This window comes from Hermetia illucens, chromosome 1, assembly GCF_905115235.1.
Source record: "Hermetia illucens chromosome 1, iHerIll2.2.curated.20191125, whole genome shotgun sequence".
NCBI classification, from domain to species: domain Eukaryota; kingdom Metazoa; phylum Arthropoda; class Insecta; order Diptera; family Stratiomyidae; genus Hermetia; species Hermetia illucens.
Window position 1 is genome coordinate 182,356,618 of NC_051849.1, and position 24,293 is coordinate 182,380,910.

The 24,293-nt window shown below is 40.6% G+C and overlaps 1 protein-coding gene across 2 annotated transcripts in view; it reads right to left on the minus strand.

The window, feature by feature from the left end:
- The window catches only part of LOC119646634 (serine/threonine-protein phosphatase 6 regulatory ankyrin repeat subunit A), a 138,835-nt gene that overhangs the window by 96,008 nt on the left and 18,534 nt on the right, over positions 1–24,293 (minus strand). For both annotated transcript variants that reach the window (XM_038047146.1, XM_038047147.1), the window contains exon 2: positions 18,981–19,082. In XM_038047146.1, coding sequence (XP_037903074.1) covers positions 18,981–19,082 — 102 coding nt within the window. The remainder of the gene's footprint in view (positions 1–18,980; positions 19,083–24,293) is intronic.

Below are 24,293 nucleotides of genomic sequence, written 5' to 3' on the forward strand. Positions count from 1 at the left end.
AATTTAAGGGTCCATACATGCAAAAATAGGGTGTTAAATTTTTTTTCACCTAATATAGTCAAGTGGGGTATTAAATGAAAAGTAACGATAAGTGGTCATTTCTTTCATGGGGCCATTCTCAGAATCTACCTAAAATCTAAAAAAACATCACAAAGCTGCCATTGTACCGTGCCCAGACTTAATAATAATTTGTAGTAATTGACCCACCCCCCTTAAGTTTATGCTAAAATCGTGAAATGTAGTAATATAGCCTTTAATATATAGCATGATCCTACCAAATTTGACGAAAATCTCATTATTACTAAAAAAGTTACAATTTTGAATGTCAGTATTACGCTGGGAAATAATATTCTTATATATATAATATATGCATATACATTTAGTGCTAGACACATTGCCTATGAAAGGAGACAGAATATTAACTGAACTATGTTAAATTTTTAAATAAGTTACGAAAGATCAGAACGTGGATATATTACCTACAAAAAATATGATTGTGACATGGACCGGGCTTTGCAGCCTGACAGCTTAGATATTGGGAACTTCTTATATTGGATAGCAAAGTTAAATTTCTCTCTCTTTCAATTGTCCGAAAACCTCATGATAATCGAAACGCAACAACGCAGTAATCACAGATATTGTACATCAACTGACATGAGCTAGGTAAAGACAAAATGGATCCGTATGGTATAAAAAAACAGCCAAGATAGAATATTTTGGGTTCTTGCGAAGTTACCTTCAGACAATTGGTATTCCGCCACTTTCCAAAATTGGTTAAGAATTATAGGAAGAATATTTTTACTTTGATGAATAAAGAGTCCACTAAAATGGTTTATGGAATTCTACTTGTACGGCAAACTGAAAATTATATTTGTAGTTGAAAGTCACTATGGCAATGAATTAGTTATCTTTCAGCTTGATCAAGAAACTTACTAGGAGAGATCCTGCTATCCCAGGCTCGACGAGAGGGGTGTGGAAACGGGGGTTTTTCCCGGTTTCGGAGTTTTATCGGGGACTCGGAAATGAAGTTTGAATGGAAAAAGGGATAAAGGTGGTGTCGCATTATTTTCTCCCCAAATTCGTATAATTTTCACCACGGGCCCCATTTCCGCACAATTTTCAACCCAGGCCGGTTTTTCTCTCTACGGTCCTGTGCTGTGCCAATGATAATAATAATAATAATAATAATGGTTGGCACAACAATCCATATTGGATCAGGGCCTTGAAGTGTGTTAGAGCACTTCATTCAAGACCGTAACGGTACACTACAGAACACTGTAGGAGGCAATGTGGTCAGCATTACGCTCGTCCGAGATTATTACCCTGATTTGACTCAGGTACTCATTCACAGCTGACTCGACTGGTATCCGACGTCAAATCACGTTACAAATCCCACTGTCGCCAGCGAGATTTGAACCGCGACCTTCCGTACGACAGCCTTGTGCTCTAACCACTCAGCTATCCGGCCAATGATAGTAAGATACAATGACATTGCAAATCCATTCTGATGGAATCGAATAAAACTGCCCAGAACTGAGCAATTTAAATACCTCGAGTCAATGCTACCAGCCAATGGAGAACTGCGTTATGAAATTGCTTCCAGCATTAACGGAACATGAACGAAGTGGTGTTCCACAACTGGTGTTCTTTGTAATCGATGTATCAACAAACGTCTCAAATCTAAAATTTACCGCAATGTCGTGCGTCCTGTCGCTCCGTATGGTTCTGAGTGTTGGTCGACTATAAAACACATTGAACGGCGTCTTGTGGTAATGGAAACGAAGATGTTGAAAATATCCGCGATCGATATCGGGTTGCACCGATCGCGAAAAAACTGCGCGATAGACACCTTCGATGGTATGATCACATAATTCGCGCTAATGAGAATTTACTTGTCAAGATTGGTCTGAACATCGAAGTCAATGGTAAACGACCAAAGGGCCGGCCAAAACAGCGGTGGTTTTGTACGCTGGAAGGGGATTTAAAAGCCTCGCGATTGCATCCAGATCAGGCATTTAATAGGGCCAAATGGCGAAACCGATCACGACGAGCCGACCCTGCTTGTGAACCGGACAAAGACTAGAGAAAAATAAGATGCCCACTTGATGTCAATGAGTATTTAACGGAGATCAATGTTCAATCCCCAGAATTTTTCTAATACCTGTTTCACCGTGAATAGTTAGCTAATTGTAAACTTTGTGGTCCGAAAACCTCCCTAGTATTCACCTAATACTAGTTCTTTTCTCTTGTGTATTATAGGACGTGCAAACTAGTGAGAGGACTCTGTGATTTTCACAAGTCAACTTGCAGCCTTTTTTATGGACAGGGCTACTCTTGCGGAATCTATTCGTGGTTCGGAGAGTACCGAATTTTGAGTAGCTTCCATGGTCCATGGACCGTCTAATTTGATGAGTCAACGGGTTTGTCATCTACAGTACTGGGCAAAACAATCCGGTCAGTTAAGTGCGTCCTACTAAGTCCGTTATTTTAATTTGAATTGACAAGCTGTTTTTGTTGTATAAATACAGATGCGAAGAAAGTATTAGCACCGTTAAATTGTAGTTTCTCACAATGGTAAGTTTTTGAAGTGCATTAATGGAAAAAAGGCCAAAACACGTAAAATAAGTGATATCGACAAAGGAGAAATAATTGCCATATTCCATGAAAAATGTGGGCTTCAATCAGTCCTCTGTAGCTGACTTTTTGAAAATATTTCGTGCCACTGGGCCTACTGGCCGAAAACTGGAAGGACGAGAAAGCCTACATCAGCCAAAGACAGACTGATGCGCAGATTCTGCCTGCGGGATTGGTTCAAAAGTTCATCGGACATTAGAAAGAGCTCAAAGATGCCATTGGGACGGAAATTGATCCATCAACGGTTCGTCGGAGGCTCAGAGAGGGCGGATTTTATAGCCGACATCCCGCAAAAAAGCATTTTTTAAATGAAAGAATGCAGAAGGAACCCTATTTATGGGCAAAGGATCACGAAAATTGGACACTAGAACAGTGGCAAACTGTAATATTCTCCGATGAATTTGAATTTAATATTTTTGGATCGGATGAGATCCACCACATAGGGAGAAGATCAAGTTAGCGATTCAGTGGGGAGTGTATCCAGATACAGTACGCCAGCCGGTGAGCGGGATGATCTGCGGGTGCTTTTCGTTTTATGGTGTGGAAGGACTTTCATTAATTGATGAAAGTGAAAATGGTCCAGCCTATAAACGAATTTTGGAGGAGCATCTGATACCTTGCATTTAAGAGCAATATCAATATTCAAGTGAACTCATCTTTCAGGACGATTCCGCACCCTGTCACAGGTCCCCCATTGTAACTAATAATTTTTTTTCCTTTCTCTAGCTGTTTTATAAGAAATGTTGAAGGTTTCCTAATTATTTGACTTTTTTGCTTTGGAGCAGCACAACTTTCTTAAAGACGTGGAAAGACGAAATTGACCTGCACATTCTGTGGAATCTCATTTTATCAACGCCAGCGGGTTATAGGATTAGAGCCGTAATTGAAGCAAAAGGAGGTGCAATAAAATTCCAATTAAACATTTATGAAGTTAATGTTTAGTTACGAACGTGGGCACGCGCAGAGACTTATCACAAACTCCGTCGAGCGGAGAAGCGGCTTCACAGACGGAAAAAGGAAGCCTGGGAGAACCAACAAGTCTGTGAACTAGAAAAGTACAGGGAGCAACCGTACCAGGCGCGGAAGTTTTACCAACAAGTCAGCAGGATGAAGCCTTATACATGTCGATGCTCATCCTGCCGAGACAAAGAGGGAAATCTGATTTCCGACAGAATGGGCATATTAGAGCGATGGGTTGAGTACTTTGATGAGCTACTGAACAACCAGAACATCGGCGAGTTGGAGGTCCCGCCAACTGAAGACGACGGACAAATACTGCCACCACCAAGTTTAGGAGAAACAGTCCGTGCAATTCATCGGCTAAAAAATCATAAGTCGCCAGGAGCCGATGGAATTACAGCCGAATTGGTTAAATATGGAGGCGACCAGTTACACCAAGCCGTTCATCAACTTGTGCTCAAGGTATGGGACAGCGAATCAATGCCTGACGATTGGCAACGAGACATTATCTGTCTCATACATAGAAAGGGAGATATCACACAGTGCAACAATTATAGAGGTATCACGTTTCTGAGTACCATCTATAAGATATTCTCCACTATCTTGCTAGGCCGGATAGCCCCATACGCCCAGAACATCATTGGCCCATACCAAAGAGGCTTCACTCCAGGAAAATCAGCAACAGGTCAGATTTTCTGATCCACGAAAACCGTAAACGTCTACTTCGCTTAGGGCACTGACCTTACCCTTGTAAGTATATGCTGTAGTCCAGCACTGATCCGATATTAGCCCAATTAAGAAGATAGTATCTGTTTAATGCTCCTTTTCATTTGACTCCCGAATGGATCAACCACGTATCCGTTAAGCTCATGATAATGATAACGCAATAACCGCAGCCAACAGAGGACCTGGAGATGAAGCATCAACAAATGATCTTCACAATAACCTGAAGAACGTTATCATGGATACGGCCACAAACATACTTGGCCCCAGCCGCAAAAGGAGTCGGAACGGCTGGTTTGACGATGAATGTAAGCTAGCAACGGAACGGAAGAATGCCGCATACCGAGTAATGTTGCATTCTCAAAGAACGCGGGCACGCGCAGAGACTTATCACGAACTCCGCTGAGCGGAGAAGCGACTTCACAGACGGAAAAAGGAAGCCTGGGAGAACCAACAAGTCTGTGAACTAGAAAAGTACAGGGAGCAACCGTACCAGGCGCGGAAGTTTTACCAACAAGTCAGCAGGATGAAGCCTTATACATGTCGATGCTCATCCTGCCGAGACAAAGAGGGAAATCTGATTTCCGACAGAATGGGCATATTGGAGCGATGGGTTGAGTATCTTGATGAGCTACTAAACAACCAGAACATCGGCGAGTTGGAGGTCCCGCCGCTGTTGGCGTACAAATACTGCCACCACCAAGTTTAGGAGAAACAGTCCGCGCAATTCATCGGCTAAAAAGACATAAGTCGCCTGGGGCCGATGGAATTACAGCCGAATTGGTTAAATATGGAGGCGACCAGTTACACCAAGTGGTTCATCAACAAGGTATGGGACACCGAATCAATGCCTGACGATTGGTAACGAGACATTATCTGTCTCATACATAAAAAGCGAGATATCACACAGTGCAGCAATTATAAAGGTATCACGTTGCTGAGTACCATCTATAAGATATTCTCCTCTATCTTGCTAGGCCGGGTAGCCCCGTACGCGCAGAACATCATTGGCCCATACCAAAGAGGTTTCATCATCATCATCATCAACGGCGCAACAACCGGTATCCGGTCTAGGCCTGCCTTAATAAGGAACTCCAGACATCCCGGTTTTGCGCCGAGGTCCACCAATTCGATATCCCTAAAAGCTGTCTGGCGTCCTGGCCCACGCCATCGCTCCATCTTAGGCAGGGTCTGCCTCGTCTTCTTTTCCTACCATAGATATTGCCCTTATAGACTTTCCGGGTGGGATCGTCTTCATCCATACGGATTAAGTGACCCGCCCACCCTAACCTATTGAGCCGGATTTTATCCACAACCGGACGGTCATGGTATCGCTCATAGATTTCGTCATTGTGTAGGCTACGGAAAGAGGCTTCACTCCAGGCAAATCAGCAACAGATCAGATTTTCTCTCTGCGGCAAGCGATGGAAAAACTGTTGGAATATGGACAACAACACCATCTGTTCATCGACTTTAAAGCCGCCTATGATAGCATAGCCAGGGTAAAACTGTACACGGCCATGGGAGAATTCGGTATCCCGACAAAATTAATAAGACTGACTAGGCTGACCCTGACCAATGTACGAGGCCAGATAAAAGCAGCAGGATCACTCTCAAGACCATTCGACATCAACAACGATCTACGACAAGGGAATGCTCTATCATGCGTCCTCTTTAACCTGGCCCTCGAGAAAGTGATCCGTGATGCTGAGGTAAATGCAAGAGATACGATCCTCTTTAAGTCCACCCAACGACTGGCCTATACTGACGATATCGACATCATGAGAAGAACCACCCGAGATGTACAAACTGCCTTCATCCAGATCGAGCAGGCGGCTTTTGGCGCGAGATCTTGGGCTGCACATCAATGAAGACAAGACAAAATATATGGTGGCAACGTCAGCACCGAAGACAAACCAACCAACAACATCAAACCGCACTGGTCAAACAGGAAGAATAAGGATAGGAGAATACAACTTTGGGACCGTTGACAATTTCTCCTATCTAGGGTTGAAAATCACAACTAATGGAATCCGCGCACGGTTGTTGTCAGCCAACAGAGCCTATTTCAGCTTACAAAACTGTTCCGCTCGAAACGTCTCACCATAGGGTCAAAGCTCTTACTGTACAAGACTATGATCTTGCCAATCCTCATGTATTCCTCGGAAACTTGGGTTCTTAGGAAGAAAAATTGTCAACTCTTAGCCGCGTTCGAGAGAAGAATCTTCCGAAGAATTTTTGGCCTCCTACATGAGGATGGATGATTCCTTAGCCTACATAACGACGAAATCTATGAGCGATACCATGACCGTCAGGTTGTGGATAAAATCCGGCTCAATACGTTACGGTGGGCGTTGATCCATCTCGGAAAATCTATAAGGGCAATATCTATGGTAGAAAAAGAAAGTGAGGCAGACCCTGCCTGAGATGGAACGATGGCATAGGTCAGGAGGTCAGACAGCTTTTAGGGATATCGAATTGGTGGACCTCGGCGCAAAACCGGGATGTCTGGAGTTCCTTATTAAGGCAGGCCTAGACCGGATACCGGTTGTTGCGCCGTTGATGATGATGATGATGTTTAGTTAAGTAAACAAGAAAAATATTATAATACAACGTTTTTCTTCCTTCAAAAGATTTTCTTACTAATCGGATTTTTTTGCCCAGCATTGTATATCCGGCGCCTTGTGCAGCTTTTTGACATTTGATTGTTAACTCTATTCGTTCCAATATTGGTGGTTCAATGATCCTATTATGCTTCACCATAATTTCTGTAAGTTCCCGTGATTGAGTTGTGTGCGAGTTGAGTATTTCTTAGCCCATCTCTTACGTGTTTCATTTTCGTCCTCAATGATTGCCCCAGTTTTATTTTTAGAAACGGTGATTGTGGATAGACATCCCCTCCTCAGGTTCTTCGCAACTTTATAGATTGTTCTCGTGATGTTGCTGGCAAAGTTTCCATCAATTTTCTTTAATGATTGTCAAAATGTTTTAAGTTCTTTTGCCTGAATATTTCATTCGCTGCTTGTCGGAGATTTTCGTAACTTTCTCTTTTCATCCTTGCATTTCGATTAATATGTTGTCTGTATGCCTCGTTTTTCTTGTCAAGCGCTTCCTGACATTCATCGTCAAACCAGTCATTCTTCCAGCACCGAGATTCATATACAACCATATCTTTCGCTGTTGTTTGATACTTTGATTTAAAAACTAAAAAATTGGATGGGTTTTTATCTATGTGGTTAAGGATGCTATGCTGGACTATCTTTACTTGCTTGCTTTACGATAGCAGATTCCTATTAAGGGAACAAGTATATCATATAGACCTCCGTTGGGTTTGGCATTTTGCCACAAAAGCCAAATTCGGCGGAGAACAAATTATATAGTGTCTAAAAATTATATTTATCGATTCTCCAGATGTGTGTGTTGTTGGACAATATTAACATAAGGAATGTTCACTATCCTCTACTCACTACCTGCCTTCCTATCCATTAAATAAAGTGCCATAAGGAAGCTTCAAATGCTTTAAAGGAGCAGTATTAAGTCATGAAAACGTGGAATGTAATGCTATTTATCCGTACTAGTTAGTTTTCGGTTTGCAGGTGTCGAGTAATAGTGTTTATGAGCGATTTCCAAATAACAATGTTCACTTCTAATTATCTAAGACAAGGGCACTTAAATTAGCCCAGGAAAAGTAATTATCCGTGCACAGATGTGAATGAATGATAAGAAGTCTGCAGTTCCATACACTGCCATAAAGTTCACCCTCCGCCAAACTAAAGTTGTTACTAACTCCTAACGTTGGAAACCGTAAATTTATTATCCAGAATCGTACCATAATCAAAAACACGTTCCATGCGAGAAGGTTCGGATGATTGAAAATAACATTTTTTTATCAAGGATAAAACATAATAGAATGAGAAAACAGTTGAAAAGGTCAGCTTAGAAAAAAGAGTTAATAAAAAATTCAATGTCATCAGATCTAATCCCTTGTAATCCGTAGCCTCTATTGATTTATTTTTACTCCGGAAATCTAATGGAAAAGCTTCTTTCATAGGGAATTATAGAACATTATAGAAAACCATGAAATCACATGCGGAAGAACGGGTCATTTCAGTAAATCTCCTAACGCACGCATGGCATTCTCCCACTATCAAAAATTACACACTATAAAAGTTACCTTGCACAAATGGTTTAATACGTCCATTCTCTCTCAGGCGTGAGGTCTATTGCGCTCTTGTCCTTGTATTTCTACCCGTTAATTACAAAGTAGTCCAAATGAAAAAATCTATTGCAAAATCCAATAAAATTAACAAGTGGCACTATTCACGAAGGTCTGCCTACCATGCTGCCGCTTAAAGTCATACACCAGCTCCCATAATGTATAAACGAGGGCCAGGCAAGGACTTATGTCCTAGTCCAAGTCCTAGCCCAATTGAGTCGATATTCAACCAAAAAAAGGAGGTTTTTCTACTCATAGTGCTATTTCGTCCAAATTTCGAATTCATTCATTCTTGACACCCCTAAATCACCGTCTTCACTAACAATTGGCGCTACACTAAACGAGCTGGCGACTAAAAATGTCCTCGGACACTACCGGTCAAAATCAAGACCGCGTTCAAGATTAGCACTTTCGATAAGGATTTCCCGCAATTGAAATTGGGGTCAAGGTGTTATAGTCATTTCTCAGGAGTGTGCTGACTGAGAAGGCAATAAACCACAAGGACGCGATGAAGATGTAGAGGAACATTGTGGAGGGTGGATGAAGTTGTTTCTTAAGACGAAGTGATGGATTATAAACTGAAAATCTTGAAGGCTGGAAAGCTTCTGGTTTGAAAATGACAAGCGAACTATTTGTGATTTCGAGAAATTAACAAGATCTTTTACCACTTCTGAAACCAAATTTCTTCGAAAATTCAATTATCTGTTCGTATTTTAATCTGATGAAATACTCCTACTTTCATAAAATTAAGTTACAAAAAATAACTATTGTATCACACTTAATGCCATTAAGTAGTAGTAAATTAAAATAAATACTATTTTGCATTTCTATTTTAATAGTACTATATTTTCTTCCAATTAAGTTTTTCTTTGCAAATAGGAAAGTTGGATGACTATTTGGAATAAATTTAACTCTCCACGCTGACATAGGGGAAACATGGCACGAAACATGCTTTCTCTGTTTCATGTCTCATTTCTTCAACCTGAACTTGTTCGAAAAGTGATCGCTCGCGTCTAAGGAAGCGGGATCCCGAAAATGTCTAATTACGCCCAAGCCTTGAAAGGTCTTAGAGCACCTCGCTTTCACACCATAACCATAGACTAGAAGCAAATATGGTCAGTGTGTTGCTTACCAGGTATTATTTCCCTGATTTGACTGATGTCCTTCCTCTAACCTCGACACAATGCCCCTCCCCTTCTTTAGCGAGAGTCTAGTGCTTTAACCATTAAGTCATCTTTTAGTTTAATATGGAAAAAGGATGTTTTCAAAACAGAAAATGAATAACATTAATCTGAAGTGAAAAAACCATCTTCTCATCTCAAGTAAAGAATATTCTCTCGCAGGGATAATTATTTATAAGAAAAGTTTGTAACTGACAGACAGGGAGACAAGCGGGCACAGAGTTCATCGATTTCAATGAGATTTCATATTTACACAAAACCTTAAGGGGGTCATCCCATGTGAAAGCCGTTTTTGTTCGCTTTTTTTAGAAATGTATTGTGAAGAACGGGATAAAGATACAAATACGAATTTTTCACCATAGATTTATTAATATCTTGCATGCGCAGTAATTTTTCTAGCCCGATAGCATAGTTCACTATTGAAACACAGAGCAATTTATACACCCATTTCCAAAAATAAGTATCTTTATGCTGCCACGCTAGAGGGCGCTGCGACCATTTTAATGAAAAAAAAATAAACGGCATTTTAACGTGCAGACTTAACTACAGTCCGCAAACTAGGATTATTGAAAAATATGAACAGCTAAATTTTTGGCCGCGTTTTAAACTTTTCTTTGTGAATTTTGGTGTTTTTTTAAGGTTTCTCTAATGAATAAAAAAAAAAAACTACTAAATGAATCGCAATTATCCTAGTTTGCGGACCGTAGAAATATCATATGTTCGGAAAATTTCAAAGAGTTTCGTTGGATAGATTTTGAGCTATGGTGGCAACCGATTTTCAACATGTAGTAGTAGTAGTAGGATGTGATTTTTAGCCGTAAAATCTCAACTGATCATTAATCTGCTATACCTAGTCCATAAACCTTAGGTTTCTTCAAGAAACACATGTACAGCCTTGGCTTCAATTGAAGTCATTCGAACGTCATTCGGACCGATAAATCTGGCATGTGACTTGTTACGTATTTAACACTATAATTTCCGAACGACTCCGAATATCAAAAAATCACTTTGCCCATATATTCTACACTATATCTAGATACAATTAATGCCAAAAAAAATCGATTCCGTGGATCCGACACACGGGATAACCCCCTTAACAATTAACAGAGCGAAAAGTAAGTTTAACGCAAATTTCCCCGGTCCCTCTTTTTTCAAAAAGAACTTTTTCCAGCTTAGCACTTTCAATTTCCTTTCCCCACAACAACGCCGCATCTTCCTTGATATGTGTAATTGCCTGCTCGACTGTTCTGCCAACTCCGATATTATATTCCGCACCGCTTCGCGTTGTACATATAATGCTGACATTTTCACAGAGCTTGATATCTATTTTCCCTCTCCGATCCTGACATTATGCCTGTCCTAAAGCGCCGTACACTGTCTCTTCCCTTAGTTTTAAGCGTAAGTTAAGCCACTACCTTCTCCTTCTAAGGACAATATCATCATCATCATCAAGGGCGCAACAACCGGTATCCGGTCTAGGTCTGCCTTAGTAAGGAATTCCAGACATCCCCTAAAAGCTGTCTGGCGTCCTGGCCTATGCCATCGCTCCATCTTAGGCAGGGGCTGCCTCGTCTTCTTTTCCTACCATAGATATTGCCCTTATAGACTTTCCGAGTGGGATCATTCTCATCCATACGGATTAAGTGATCCGCCCACCGTAACCTATTGAGCCGGATTTTATCCACAACCGGACGGTCATGCTATCGCTCATAGATTTCGTCATTGTGTAGGCTACGGAATCGTCGATCCTCATCTAGGGGGCCAAAAATTCTTCGGAGGATTCTTCTCACGAACGCAGCCAAGAGTTCGCAATTTTTCTTGCTAAGAACCCAAGTCTCCGAGGAATACATGAGGACTGGCAAGATTATAGTCTTGTACAGTGAGAGCTTTGACCTTATGGTGAGACGTTTCGAACGGAACAGTTTTTGTAAGCTGAAATAGGCTCTGTTGGCTGACAACAACCGTGCGCGGATTTCATCATCGTAGCTGTTATCGGTTGTGATTTTCGACCCTAGATAGGGGATATTGTCAACGGTCTCAAAGTTGTATTCTCCTATTCTTATTCTTCCTGTTTGACCAGTGCGGTTTGATGGAGGACAATATGCGATTAGCAATTTACTTCTTTATGCATTGCTTTATTTAAAACAAATAACTAAATAAATAAAACCTTGTAGTGTAGGCGATGATTAAAGATCATCCGAGTTCATCGAAGCCGACCAAGAAGGTAGAGTGTTCCCAAAAATGTAAAGAAATGGCGCCCAAAGTGGGGCCGAAAACTAATTTGGTTTTATTACAATAAACGCTTAGAGGACGCATGTCCGCGTCCGACTTAAGCTGGGTTTTGGTGTTTCGGACACAGAGCAATAGTTTCTCTGTTTTGTTTCCGGCTAGACACTACGTGCACTTAACTTGGGGTTGCAGCCCTGTTCCCTGGGAACAATTGTTTATAAATCTCATTCTCATCCAGCCTTGTAGAATAGAGTATTCTGTATCTCCTTGATAGTAGATTTCAAGAGCTTTTCATTTGTTCGTTCGCGTCGCTGTTTCTCCTTCATTAACATATTGTGTTTGGAAAGAGTTTTGTGGTTCATATGGCATTTTGCCTATCTGTAGATTCTGCTGTTTAAGACTAATGGCGTCGAAGAATTTAGGAAGTATTACGGGGGGGACTACTTCTGTTAGTCCCCACATTGACGCGCCTGACATAAAATTTGTTGAGGGGAAATTTTCACTCTCCCCGGTCTTATCTAATGCAGTACTATCATTAAGAAATGCAACGCGGTGGTCTTTTCGCATGAAAGACAGACCATCAGGCTGAAGCGCAGCGCAGAGATTGGGTCCTAAATAGCCGTTACCGCGAGAACTTCTGATAATGCGACTTACCTTCCGATTGATGACAATGAAGAAATTTTCCTCACGCTCAGTCACCGAATAGAAGATCATATGACGCGAAAAATACTAAATTGTCCAAGAGAACCCCTCCTCCCACGTTTTCAAGCCTGGCTGACACAGAGGCATGTGACCGCGTCCCGATGGGACACTTCAGTGGAGCTACAGTATTTGCGACCAAACCTTCATGGTTAATTTCACCATTTCTTTAGGTTTTTGGGATAGCTATGTTCCCTTAGCTGACTGCAATAAACTTTTACAAAAGCTATTACATCGTGTTTGGTATTAGCTTATGTACTAGCCCGCCGCTTCCATCATATGTCAATGATAGTTTTTGCTCGCGCTTAATAATATAATCCCATGTCTGACACACCTCGTATCCTACTACTTTAAATTTTTAATGTAGGTCTCTTGGCCGATGTTCCCTTCAACAGGATTATCTCCGTTTTATTCGTTGAGAGGGTTAATTTCATTTCCTGGCAACAGGTACTAACATATTCCCTGGTGCTATGAACAAGATTTTCAATGTGTTATTGACTTCTGACTTCAATGAGGATCCGCATGTGTAGTCGTAGCAATTTCCTCAACAATGTCGAATAACCAATGCCATCAGTCCATCAAACACAAAGTTCCAAAAATTTGGTCCAAATATGGATCTCTGGGGCCAACCCTTGGTGACAATTTTCTCTTCTCTCTCAATTTGCTACTCTCCGATTTTGTAAATAGCCGCAGACGAGCCGAACCATGGCGCATAAATGTGGTTGATACGGTATGCCCCAGCAAGGGGTTGGTGCAACCATATGTATGTAGACGAGCCCATATAATACAGAGGCACCACCCTTCTCTCGAGCTCTTCAGCATCGCTGGCACCAAAGGTGGCCAAAGGCGTCTTCGACATCAAAGGCAATTACCAAAACATAAACATGTCGCAGGCAATGCGGTTTACTTCAAAAAAGGCTTTTCAGTGTCTTTCTCCCTACAAAATCGAAACTGATGTTGGTCAACATGAGGCCCGCTCGTCAGAAATGGATTGATTTGATTCAAAATAAGTTTTCCAGCTATTTTCCCTCAACAGGTAGCAGGCATATTGGTCTATAAGGCTTGTTTTCTTTTCTGTTTTCCTCCTTTTCGTGTAAATGGCTCTGACAAAGCCAATTTTCAATGCATCTTAGAAGACTCTCTCTGAGGCCCTTGTACATGCGCAGCATTTCACGAGGAATTACCAAAATTGCGCAGTTCAATACTTTCATTTCAATCTGATCTGGCTCTGGTGCTTTCCCATTTCGAAACCGGATAGCCGCGTTTAACAATTTCGTCATTCCTACAATTATGCTTTCTAGATCTCCTGATTGCTTGAGGAAACGTTGTGTATCTGTGACAATTTTTGGTTTTTCATCAGGGAAGAATCCATCCCTGGCAGTGTTTTTTCAATTTCTCGTTTTCTCTCCCACAGTATTAATTACCCAAAAGGCATCATATCGTTAACATACTCGATAGAACGTCGCCAGTGCCAAGTTGCTCAGGATTGGAAACTGGCAGGAGGTTTAATCTTGATTCTAAGTGAATAGTCAAAAGGGGTAACCTAATGACATCGAAATCCGGCCAAGATAAGGACACATATTTGAAAACTCCCCAATTGAGCAACTAAATTGTGAACTGGAGGCTGGAGAGCAATGAAACTTTCATACATATTCTGGCACAATGTCTGGCAACTAGATCCGCGTAAAAAAGCGCACTGACGACCTACAGCGACGCTGTCAGGGAAGCAAGGGAAAATAGCTTCAGAAAATTCTATGGAGAAATTGAACAAACGAAGGAGCATCTTAGCTACACAAAGTGTTAGCTAAGGACAGAGCAATATCCTCCTTCTGTTCAGAATAGTATCTAAAGCAGGAAAACTAGAAGAAGGAAACTTGAATTAGATGAACAGTAAAAACTTTTAAACTACCAAAATCACATTGAGCAGATAGTATTTTCCCAGCACTATTACAAATGTTCCTAGAATTTTCTGTTTGCTATTTCCAAGGACGTGGAGTGCAACAGAAATGATTCTCGTGCCAAAACCAGCTAGAAGGTATCTTTTTCGTACCGAATAACCAATTTGCCTGACGTACAGGGAAAACTGTCATGAACAGAAACGTGAGAATTGACGTATTCACTCCTAGTACTTTACGTTTATGTCATCTGCTTATATATATAGCTCTATGATCGTTTGTGAATATAGAAGGTAAGCATCAATTCCTAGAAATTTGGTAGAGTTTGAATCTCATCAACAAGAGTGGAATACAATGAAACCTCCATACATATTCTGTAACAATGTTCGCCACTTGCGCAAAGTGTGAAACCAACTAATAAGAGACTTAAGGTTGAAACTATTATAATTAATAGGACTTCAAGTGTGATCAGACACATTTTGAGACCACAAAGGCACGCTAGAGAACAATGCGGTCAGCATTGCGCTAGGAGGGGATCCCTACTCTGGTTTGATTCAGATACTCACCAAAGGTGGGTAGACTTTCCAAGCGGTATAAGAGCTCTCAGGTTTCCTTTTTCACTATGGCGCAACGCAATGCTTTCATCTTCACATTTAATAAGACGCGACACGACTTTTGACTCATGGCATACTCAAATAGACATCTGAACTGATTATTGTCACCCGCAGAGGAAAAGCTAACGAATTTTGTCCATTCGAGAATGTCAATACCTAAATGCAACTTAGTCAAAACATCCGTCGCAATGTCAATCATAGCGAGTGTGGCTAAAATCATGAACAGAATTTAGATTAGGAACCCAGCCAACTCTATTGTCGCAGTTCATCTTTCTTTTCCCCTGCCTCGATCACGGCCTCTGATCTAAGAAATTATTATGCTTTGCACGCACTGTTAAACCTTGAAATGAATCTAAAGGAAATAGGATGATCAAACGATCATCCTAAGTGGCCGAGGACAACCTAGAGGGAAGAGTTATCCCAGAAACCTAAAAAGTTGACAAAATTGTCGTCAAGGTCCGCCCATAAAGACTGAAGCTCCATCAAAGTCCTCGTTCGACACGTTCTTGCACGCCTCTGTGCTAGCCAGGCTCGGGAATGTGAAGGCGCTTATCCCTCACATGTCATTACTACAAAATTAATGTGTCTATACCGATCCAATATTGAAACACCGAAGAGGCGACGAGGAGAGTAATTTGCTTTGGATTTTAGAACTTCTGCGGCAATTGATACACACGAGTTCACAGGATTTGTATTAATCACGTTTAAAGCCTTTGGACAATTGCCCGCAATAGCACAAGTCAAATCGCGAACGATACCAGCATTTGGTTGTGAACCATCACATTGAGTCCTTCCAGGTTTACATGGCACGCCCGCTGGGATAACAACTCCTTTGGCGCCGTATCCTTTTACACTCCTGACTCTGTATCCGTCGGAAAAAATCCACTTTACCAGATGCTCCCGCGAAAATTTTTCGAACGTCACCTCCTGTCTTCACAGCTGCCTCCGGTGCCAATCCCAAACTTTGTCTATCACCAGATGTTCCCGTGAAAATTCCTCAAACCTCACTTCTCGTCTTCACAGCTATCTCCGGTGCCAATCCCAAAACTTTCCTCGTTCACCAGAAGCTCCCGCGAAAATTTCTCTAATCGCACTTCTCGTGTTAACAGCTGTCTCCGCTGCCAACCCCAAAATTTTCCTCCTCATCAAATGCTTCCGCGAAAATTCCTCGAACCTCACTTCTCGTCTTCACCGCTGTCTCCGCTGCCAAACCAAACCTTTCTCCTTCACCAGATGTTCCCGTGAAAATTCCTCGAACCTCACTTCTCGTCTTCACAACTGTCTCCGGTGCAAACCCCGAAAGTTTCCTTTCTATCTCACCCGCCAGTCCAGCTGTTTCCACCAAGAACCGCTCCCCATGCCGCTACGCTCGCCTTAAACTCTGTCGAGCTTATATCGCAGCAACATGCGCGTGCTCCTGCGGATGCGGCAAATCACTCCCCTCTGTCAAGACTAATTCGCCCGAATGCATTCAATAATGTGCAGTCTGCGGCGAAGATTAGAGTAATTGTACATTATGAAATCTGTTATTTGTACAAATTAATTCAGAAAGAGGTGAATGAGATTCCGCTTCAACCTTACATTGTGTTTATTTTCAATTTTAATAGTGTCCATCGAGATTCTGAGCTGTTAAGCCCATTCGGATGTCAGTTCATATTATGCCAGAAACTTCGTCTCGAACCAGCTAACAAGGCTGGGTGCAAGACAGTGTAGACGAGTGCTGCCGTGGAGTTGCACTGCGCTGACTTGAATAATCAAAATTCGACAGTTTTTCTGATTATTTGACAGATGTTTAGTTACAACTTGCCAAGGGTCTCCTAACTGATGTTCAATACTGTTAGTGCTCGTGGAAGCAGTTAAAGACGTGCTAACAATTATGGAATCAACTTCTCAATACGAGGGTGGTTAGCTGGAGAAAAGACTGCGAGTTGGCGAATTCAACAATACACCAAAAGTATTCCCTGTTTATCACAAAAGGTAATTAAAAGGGATAGCAATTTTTGGCCTAACAACATGAACATTTCTAAATTGCATTGCTAGTGAAACTCAGAGTCGTCTTCGTAGGGTCTCATGTCATAGCTACGACCTGTGTGAAATGAGATGATGGAAATCTAAAGAGTACTGTTCTGCCTCCTGTGTAAGGAGCTGCGAGCTATATTAGTGACCGTGACTGTAAAGCGACATGGGGGAACTATATTACAGTGAAAAAGTACGAGAAATAAAAGTGTCTAGTGTACGCCATAACAAAAAGAATTGCATCATTGATTTGCCGCGGGAAGCAGAAACTTCAGCAAATAATCACGATTTCGCATCACGGTGGAAAGAAAAACTTTGCGCCAATGTTCTCTACGAGCTACTACATGGAAGTAGTACATAAAAGTAACCACGATAGTTACTCCCATGCTCTCGGTGTATTCTTCCCTGAAGAACTGCATTTGCATAAGGGCTAGATGCCCATAATTGTGATCATCCAAAAACGGGAGTGGCAGTAGGAGGTAGATAGATTATGCATTGAAAAAGAGCGACAACTGCATTATGAATTATGCCATACAATACATTATCCCAAGATGACCGGTGAGTGGGTCGCCCTAGAACTATGTGAAGGAGGAGTACAAGCTTTTTGGAAAAACTAGGAGTGGAGTTCACTTCCATTACCAAGAACCGACAACGGTGGCGCATAGGACTACATAGGCTTCCATGCCAACCATATTTTTGCTAGAATTATTCATCGTATTTTTCTGCTTTTCCACAGTTTTGAATAATCTTGTATTATGCTCTTATACACCTGTTACAGGGACAATTGTTACCAAAAACAAGCGGTGCCTTAACTTGTAATAGGTTGTTTGGGACACATGAAGAGAGATATTCTGACATACCTGTTCATATTAAAATTCCCTATCTGACTTCTCGACAGTGTATTATTTTTGTTCTTGGCGACAGAAATATACGAGTGCATTCTTTTCGTCTTTTTTAAATAGAAGTTGTTATTTTTTCATTTAATTTCATTTTCGATGATCTTTTATTACCGATCAACCCAAATGCAGAAACCATCAGCTACAATTTTTTATTCATCAACAATGTGTGGATGGGTTAACACTAAAATTAGATACTGCAGTTGTGTTGCATTGAAAGTAATCAAGCAAAAGCGGTACTCCCACGAAGAAAGATACAATGCGAGTCCTCCGAATAGGGGATACCATGATTGTGTCCTTTCCATTTTTGAAGTAGTAAATCATCATCAACATCATCATCATGAGTAGTAGTTACTCTTCATGAACAAAAGCTCTAATTTCTTCATTTATGTATCTTCTTTGCAAAATAATAAGTCTTATAATTTTTCAGATTCGCAAATTATACACACATCTATGTGCTCATTAGACCCAGCTTTTCCCTACGCTCAAATCCAGCCACAAGACTGCTTCAAGGTAAATTTGTCCTTATGTGGTTGCTTGGCAAAAACGTGCGAGTTATTATACATTTTTATTACCGATGTAATTGTGTGGTAACTTCTTAAAAAAAATTTGTACTTTAACATTGCTTATTCCTTTAAGTTGTTTTGGCGGCAACTATAAGAAGTTACGTGTCATTGTTCACTGGGTGTATGGTTAGTGGGTCATCGGAAAACCGATTCTTTCGCTGTTTAGGTCAATCAATTTTTCGTGTTCCTTTCGGAAGTTTTTCTCCTATTTTCAAGATTTCCACATTTCATAATTCAGATTTGAGTTGGTGGGCAGAGTTAATAGCTATGACTATTTTTAGATGCACAACTTGTTGGTCCTAATTGCTTTTTATTTAGGGCGTTGGTGATATAATCTCATTAAGGACTTACATTATTTCTAGCACCAACATCAGCTCCAAGGTCTATCATACGATCAATGAGTGTTGTTCGGTTGTCCTTTGTAGCATACATCAACGGCGTCATACCGGTCGCCTGTGGATAAAGGAAACAATTAAGACGTATAAAATCAATCGTTAAAGGGGAAAAAGTTAATGTGTCTACAATCCAAAATAAGTAACCTCATACAAAGCAAAATTAGAAATTCAAGCAACCTCTTTCTTCAGACTGTCAACCTTGAAAAAGTCTCCGAAGGATGTCCTTTTTTTAGAAGGTTTGTTTGTATTGTACAATATAAAGTTGGTGCTGTGTGTTGTATTCATGGCGATAATTCAGTTTAGTGTTGGAACAAGTTAGGGGCTTCGGCTGCTGCTTGATATTTTAATATAGCAAATTCAATATTCAGGTAAATTCACTCCCAAGTCAAAGTCAATCGTTTTCCATTTAAAGCGAAGGAAAATTCCACCAAATTTATTTTTGGGAAGGACCAAACGAAATGGTATAATTTAGCCTATTCCCAGTCCCTTTCCGGCATTCATTTGAATACACACACTAACAGTATGCTTAAATCCCTTTCTTAATTAGAAGCATATTGCCTGTGAGACCACTTGGTGTATAGAAAAGAAAAGAATAAAGAATATCCAAAAAGCGACTATTTTGAACAGTTGCACTTCTAATATAGATGCTAGTTTTCGAATAAATTGCCGAAGGAAGAATGCAGCCTATTGAATCCAGGCACAGATTTCGTTTTATTCTTAAAATGATTGATTTCCGTGATAAATTAAAATGTTTTTAAAAAATAGACATAAAGGTCCACCAGCAATAAGACGCAACAGACATTTATTTGGGGAGCATCACAGTATCATTTTTTAAACTCTGCAGCAGCAAGAAATGTTACGAAACTTAGACCAGCTAGTCCTCCATCACTTATGCTCTGAAGATTTGTTTTTTTAAATTTGAATGTCATTTTCATTTATTCATCATCAATCTCATTCCTTAATTTATAGCCTAAAGTGGTAACTCGTAGTCTTTTTAAATGGTCCTAATTCAATTATTCAAAAGCGTGTTCATTGCTAATTTATTTTTAAATCAGGGTTTTCTTCAATGGCGCTACATTACGAGGTCGGTCCCAGGCCTAGGCCCAAATATTCGTCTGCATTCTTCTCGGCCCATTGAGCACGTCCTTCAATTTCTGAAATCGGGCATTGTACAACTTGGCTAGAGTTTTGCTTAAAAACACAAGACTGTCGACTTGTTCGAAGCTGTAATCGTTTAGTGTGACATTTTGTCTGATTGGCACTTTATTCTGGCTTCTATCATGATTTTGGACTTCTCCTCGTTAATGTTTAAGACAACTTCGTCTTCGTTGCTTCCTCTAACTTCACCAGAGTATCCTTAGCGCCTAGTGTGTAGACCAGCTCATTGCGTCGCTTGAACTCAGAGTTTGTGACAAAACATCTTATTAGTTGATGAGACCACATTTTGCACAATATCGAACGATCGATACCTCTGTTTGAATTCAATGCAAATTCAACGGACATGAACGTAATATTTTCACCAATTCTCTATCATCTGCTACACAGAAAATATCTTCTCACTCATTGACTTCCCTCATTGAAATTCTTCCTAGGATTCGCCAATAATATTTTTGTAGTACAGTTTGTCAACTGTTTATCTTCTCTTTCTTTACCCTTCGTCCCATTCAAAAGTTGGGTCGGCTCGTCGCGATCGGTTGCGGCATCTTGTTCTATTAAAGGCCTGACCTAGACGCAGTCGTGAGGCTTTCAAATCACCGTCCAGCGAATCAAGCCACCGTTATTTCGGTCGACGTTTTGGTCGCCTATCATCGACTTCTATGTTCAGAACACCCTTGGCGAGTAAATTTTCGTTAGCGGGAATTACATGACCATACCATCGAAGACGCCTCTCTTGCAATTTTTCTACGATCGGTCCAACAACATATCGATCGCAGATGTGGAACCATGCATTTCGGAGGGGATCAAACCGTGTGGGGCCACTAGCCCAATGAACATCTTCGTCTCCATTACCGCAAGACGCCGTTCATTGTCTTTAATGGTCGATCGACACTCAGAACCATAGAGGCCGACAGGGCAGACGACATTGCGCTGTTTGCGTTTGTCGATATGTCGATCACTAAGAACACCAGATGTGCAACGCCATTACATCCAGGTTGATAGCATTGACTACAGATATTTAAATTGCTCATTTCTGAGTAGGTCACTGCCACTAACAGTGGCTGTAGGTGCTTCGCGGGGATCGGTCGAACATCATGTTCCACAGTTCTTGACAAACCCGCTTCAATTCATGGTTCATGGTTTGAACGATTTCACGAATACGGTTGTCAAGAATGCGTTCAAAAATCTTCATGGTATGCAGTGTTGACCTTTTAGTACCAAAAGTACGAAAATTTAGTACAATTTGTAGTTTATCAGTACCCTAGTACTTTTTCTCATTTATTTTTTATTTTATTTTTAGTAATTTCTTAGTAAAATAGGTGCTTTTCAGTACTTTTCAACAGAAACCAAAGCAAATTTAATATTTGGCAACATCACGTTCGCTGCTTGTGATGACTTCATGAAAAATTTCAAATTTTCATAAAGTCCTAAAAACAAAGAAGCATTTTCGATGAATGCAGTTCACCACATCATAAAAGGTATAAAATAACCCAATAAGTTGGACATAAGTGGAACGGACAAGTTCACTTTTAGAACATATGTCAAGTATAGTAAGTAGCGAAGTTTCATAGTAGCCCGGCCGTCTTTAGTAATTATACAGATATTTCATCCAAACCTGGTGTTTTGTTGTTTCCCAGTGTTTTAAGTACATCCTTGATTTCTTCGAGTGAAAGCAATGCGCAGAGATTGGGTTGTGATATTCAATAGCTCCTCGAAATAGTGGACCCACCGATTATTGATTTGCTCCGTATCTTTAATAAGATTCTCCGCCACCTCCCTGCAATATGTGATCCTCACCGTCAATTGTAAGCGGACCTAAAATTAAGGTTCTTAAAGTTATGGTTCAAACTGTAAATCTCGTCCTTTATGTGCTTCTCTTTCTTCTATATAAATAGTACTATACTATTTTTTCTTTAGCGAACCACGAGCGGGCTCAGCAGAGGTGGGAAACTAGTTGGACTATTTTAGTTTGTACTTCGAACAATAGTAAGTGATCTGATGTTCTCTGAGGTTCCAAAGGCCAAAAAGAGATCAGTTCGGAAGTCAACTAGAGAGATCTAATAGATTTCCGGAATTGTGTCCCTTATTATACTGCAGAATTAAAAACAGCGATAGTTCTCCTCGCGAGAGGAACAATTTTTCGAACCCCTTCTTATCTTTGAAGAGGAGATAAATATATTCATTGTAAGATACAGAAAAAAAACACCTATTGATTTCAGTTATAGAAGGCAAGTGAAGCTTTCTACAGGAATAAAAGAGAATATGTTCCCATCAAACATATCGACCTCTTTGTGGCAAGGCTAGACCTAACCCAGCAGAAGGAAAACCAAGAGAAATACACTGATAAACTTTCAATCCCTCTGTTTTCTGTCCGAACATTGATATGTTTTTTTTGATAACTTCACTAAGAGTTAATTAATATCTACATATGTTTATATAACATCTCAGTCGCCAAGAATTTAGAAAGACGCTCTCATTAACATTATATACACAGCGGCGATCATACACCCTCCGAAAATTCTCGTCCTATTTCCCTCCACTTTCTCTAAAATCATTGAGAGATATATCAATGGTTGGTTATCTGTGTACTTTGGTCTCCTTATAGCACAAGAGTACAATATCTAAACTCTTGCCAGGAAGTGTACGTTATCATCACGGATTTTTGTAAGGCTCTTTTAATCACATACTAATTTTGGCCAAACTCGCCTTTTTGACATGCCATTACATGGCTCGCCTTCTACCTCTCTAACTGCTCCTGCCGCATTACTTTCGAAAGCTGTTTATCTCGTTATTTCTCTGCACCCTCTGACGTATTACAAGGACACGAGCTGTGTCCACTACTATTTCTATTTCTCACAAAATCTCTCCTCATGGTCCGAGGTTTGCTTCGTGCTGATTACGTTAAGCTTTTTTCATCTGTAACTTCCCCTGTAGATTGCGTGTACCTTTAGTTGAACTAAGACACTCTGGTGTTCTCTAAATTAGTTAGCACTAAACTGCCATAACCCAGTTTCCTCCGATCCCTTTTCTTTAAAAAGATATTCCCTCGTGTGGACCAGGATAGTCCACTTTCCCAATTTCCCTCATTCATAACTACGTAGAACCTCCCTCGACATGTGTTTCCTCTTTCAAGGTTCCTTTTGCGTAGGCTTTCTTCTTTCTCCTCCTTCTGGGGACAATATTTAATTAGAGTATTTTTATTTAAATAAATATACAAATTTGCCCAGCTGTTTCAGCTTTTTGTTGACAGGCGTCTCTGTCTGTATTATATTTTTAGAAAGTTTTGCAGTTGCAGGATATTCTTAACTTATACAATTGCGAAGCCAGAGTTCTAATTACTGTTATACGGTCTGAAAGAATATGGTCCTTCTTGTCTTTAAAATTTCTTCGAAACATCTCTACGATGAGAGATCTATGTACATCTCGTTTTGAAGTATAGCAGCAGACCATGGAATTTCACCACATGCAGATCCAAATCTGTACAACTCTGAGCAAGTACTTTCGTCTGCCCCCGATTTATTTATATATCACAGGAGAGATCCTCCCTCCAAGTGTTAAGGCAAATCTGGCAGTCACTGGTAATAGTTTGGAAAATAATTCTAAGATGCCTGCATCCAGCATTGGGCTATTCGAGCATACCCAAAAGGGTATTCCAAAGGAACATCGATGACTCCTGATCGGTTGGGAAACCCAGAAGCCGATGAGAAGACTTATTCGACACCGACAGCATTTCATTATTGGGTATAAGGAACTGGGTTACGCTGTCGTTGAATGGAGAGAATTGAAGGTAGGTACTACAAACAAGAAGAATTCAAACGACAAAAAAATCTGCAAACGAAAATTTGCCCAACGAAAATATGAGAATGAATGAGACAAGGCCGCCAGACACAACGGACGACGCGCGGAAAAGCAAAAAGTCAGATACGTTCGACACTTTCGAGAACATATAAATTTGACGACTCTACAGAATTGAACTTTTGTCATTAGAGGCGGTGCAAATGAGTTTTGTGTGCTTACAAATGAAAATTACGACGAAATATGGAGAATTTAGTGGAGAATAAAACTGTTGTTAGGACATCAAACCGAAATACCTCCAAGATATGTATCCGAA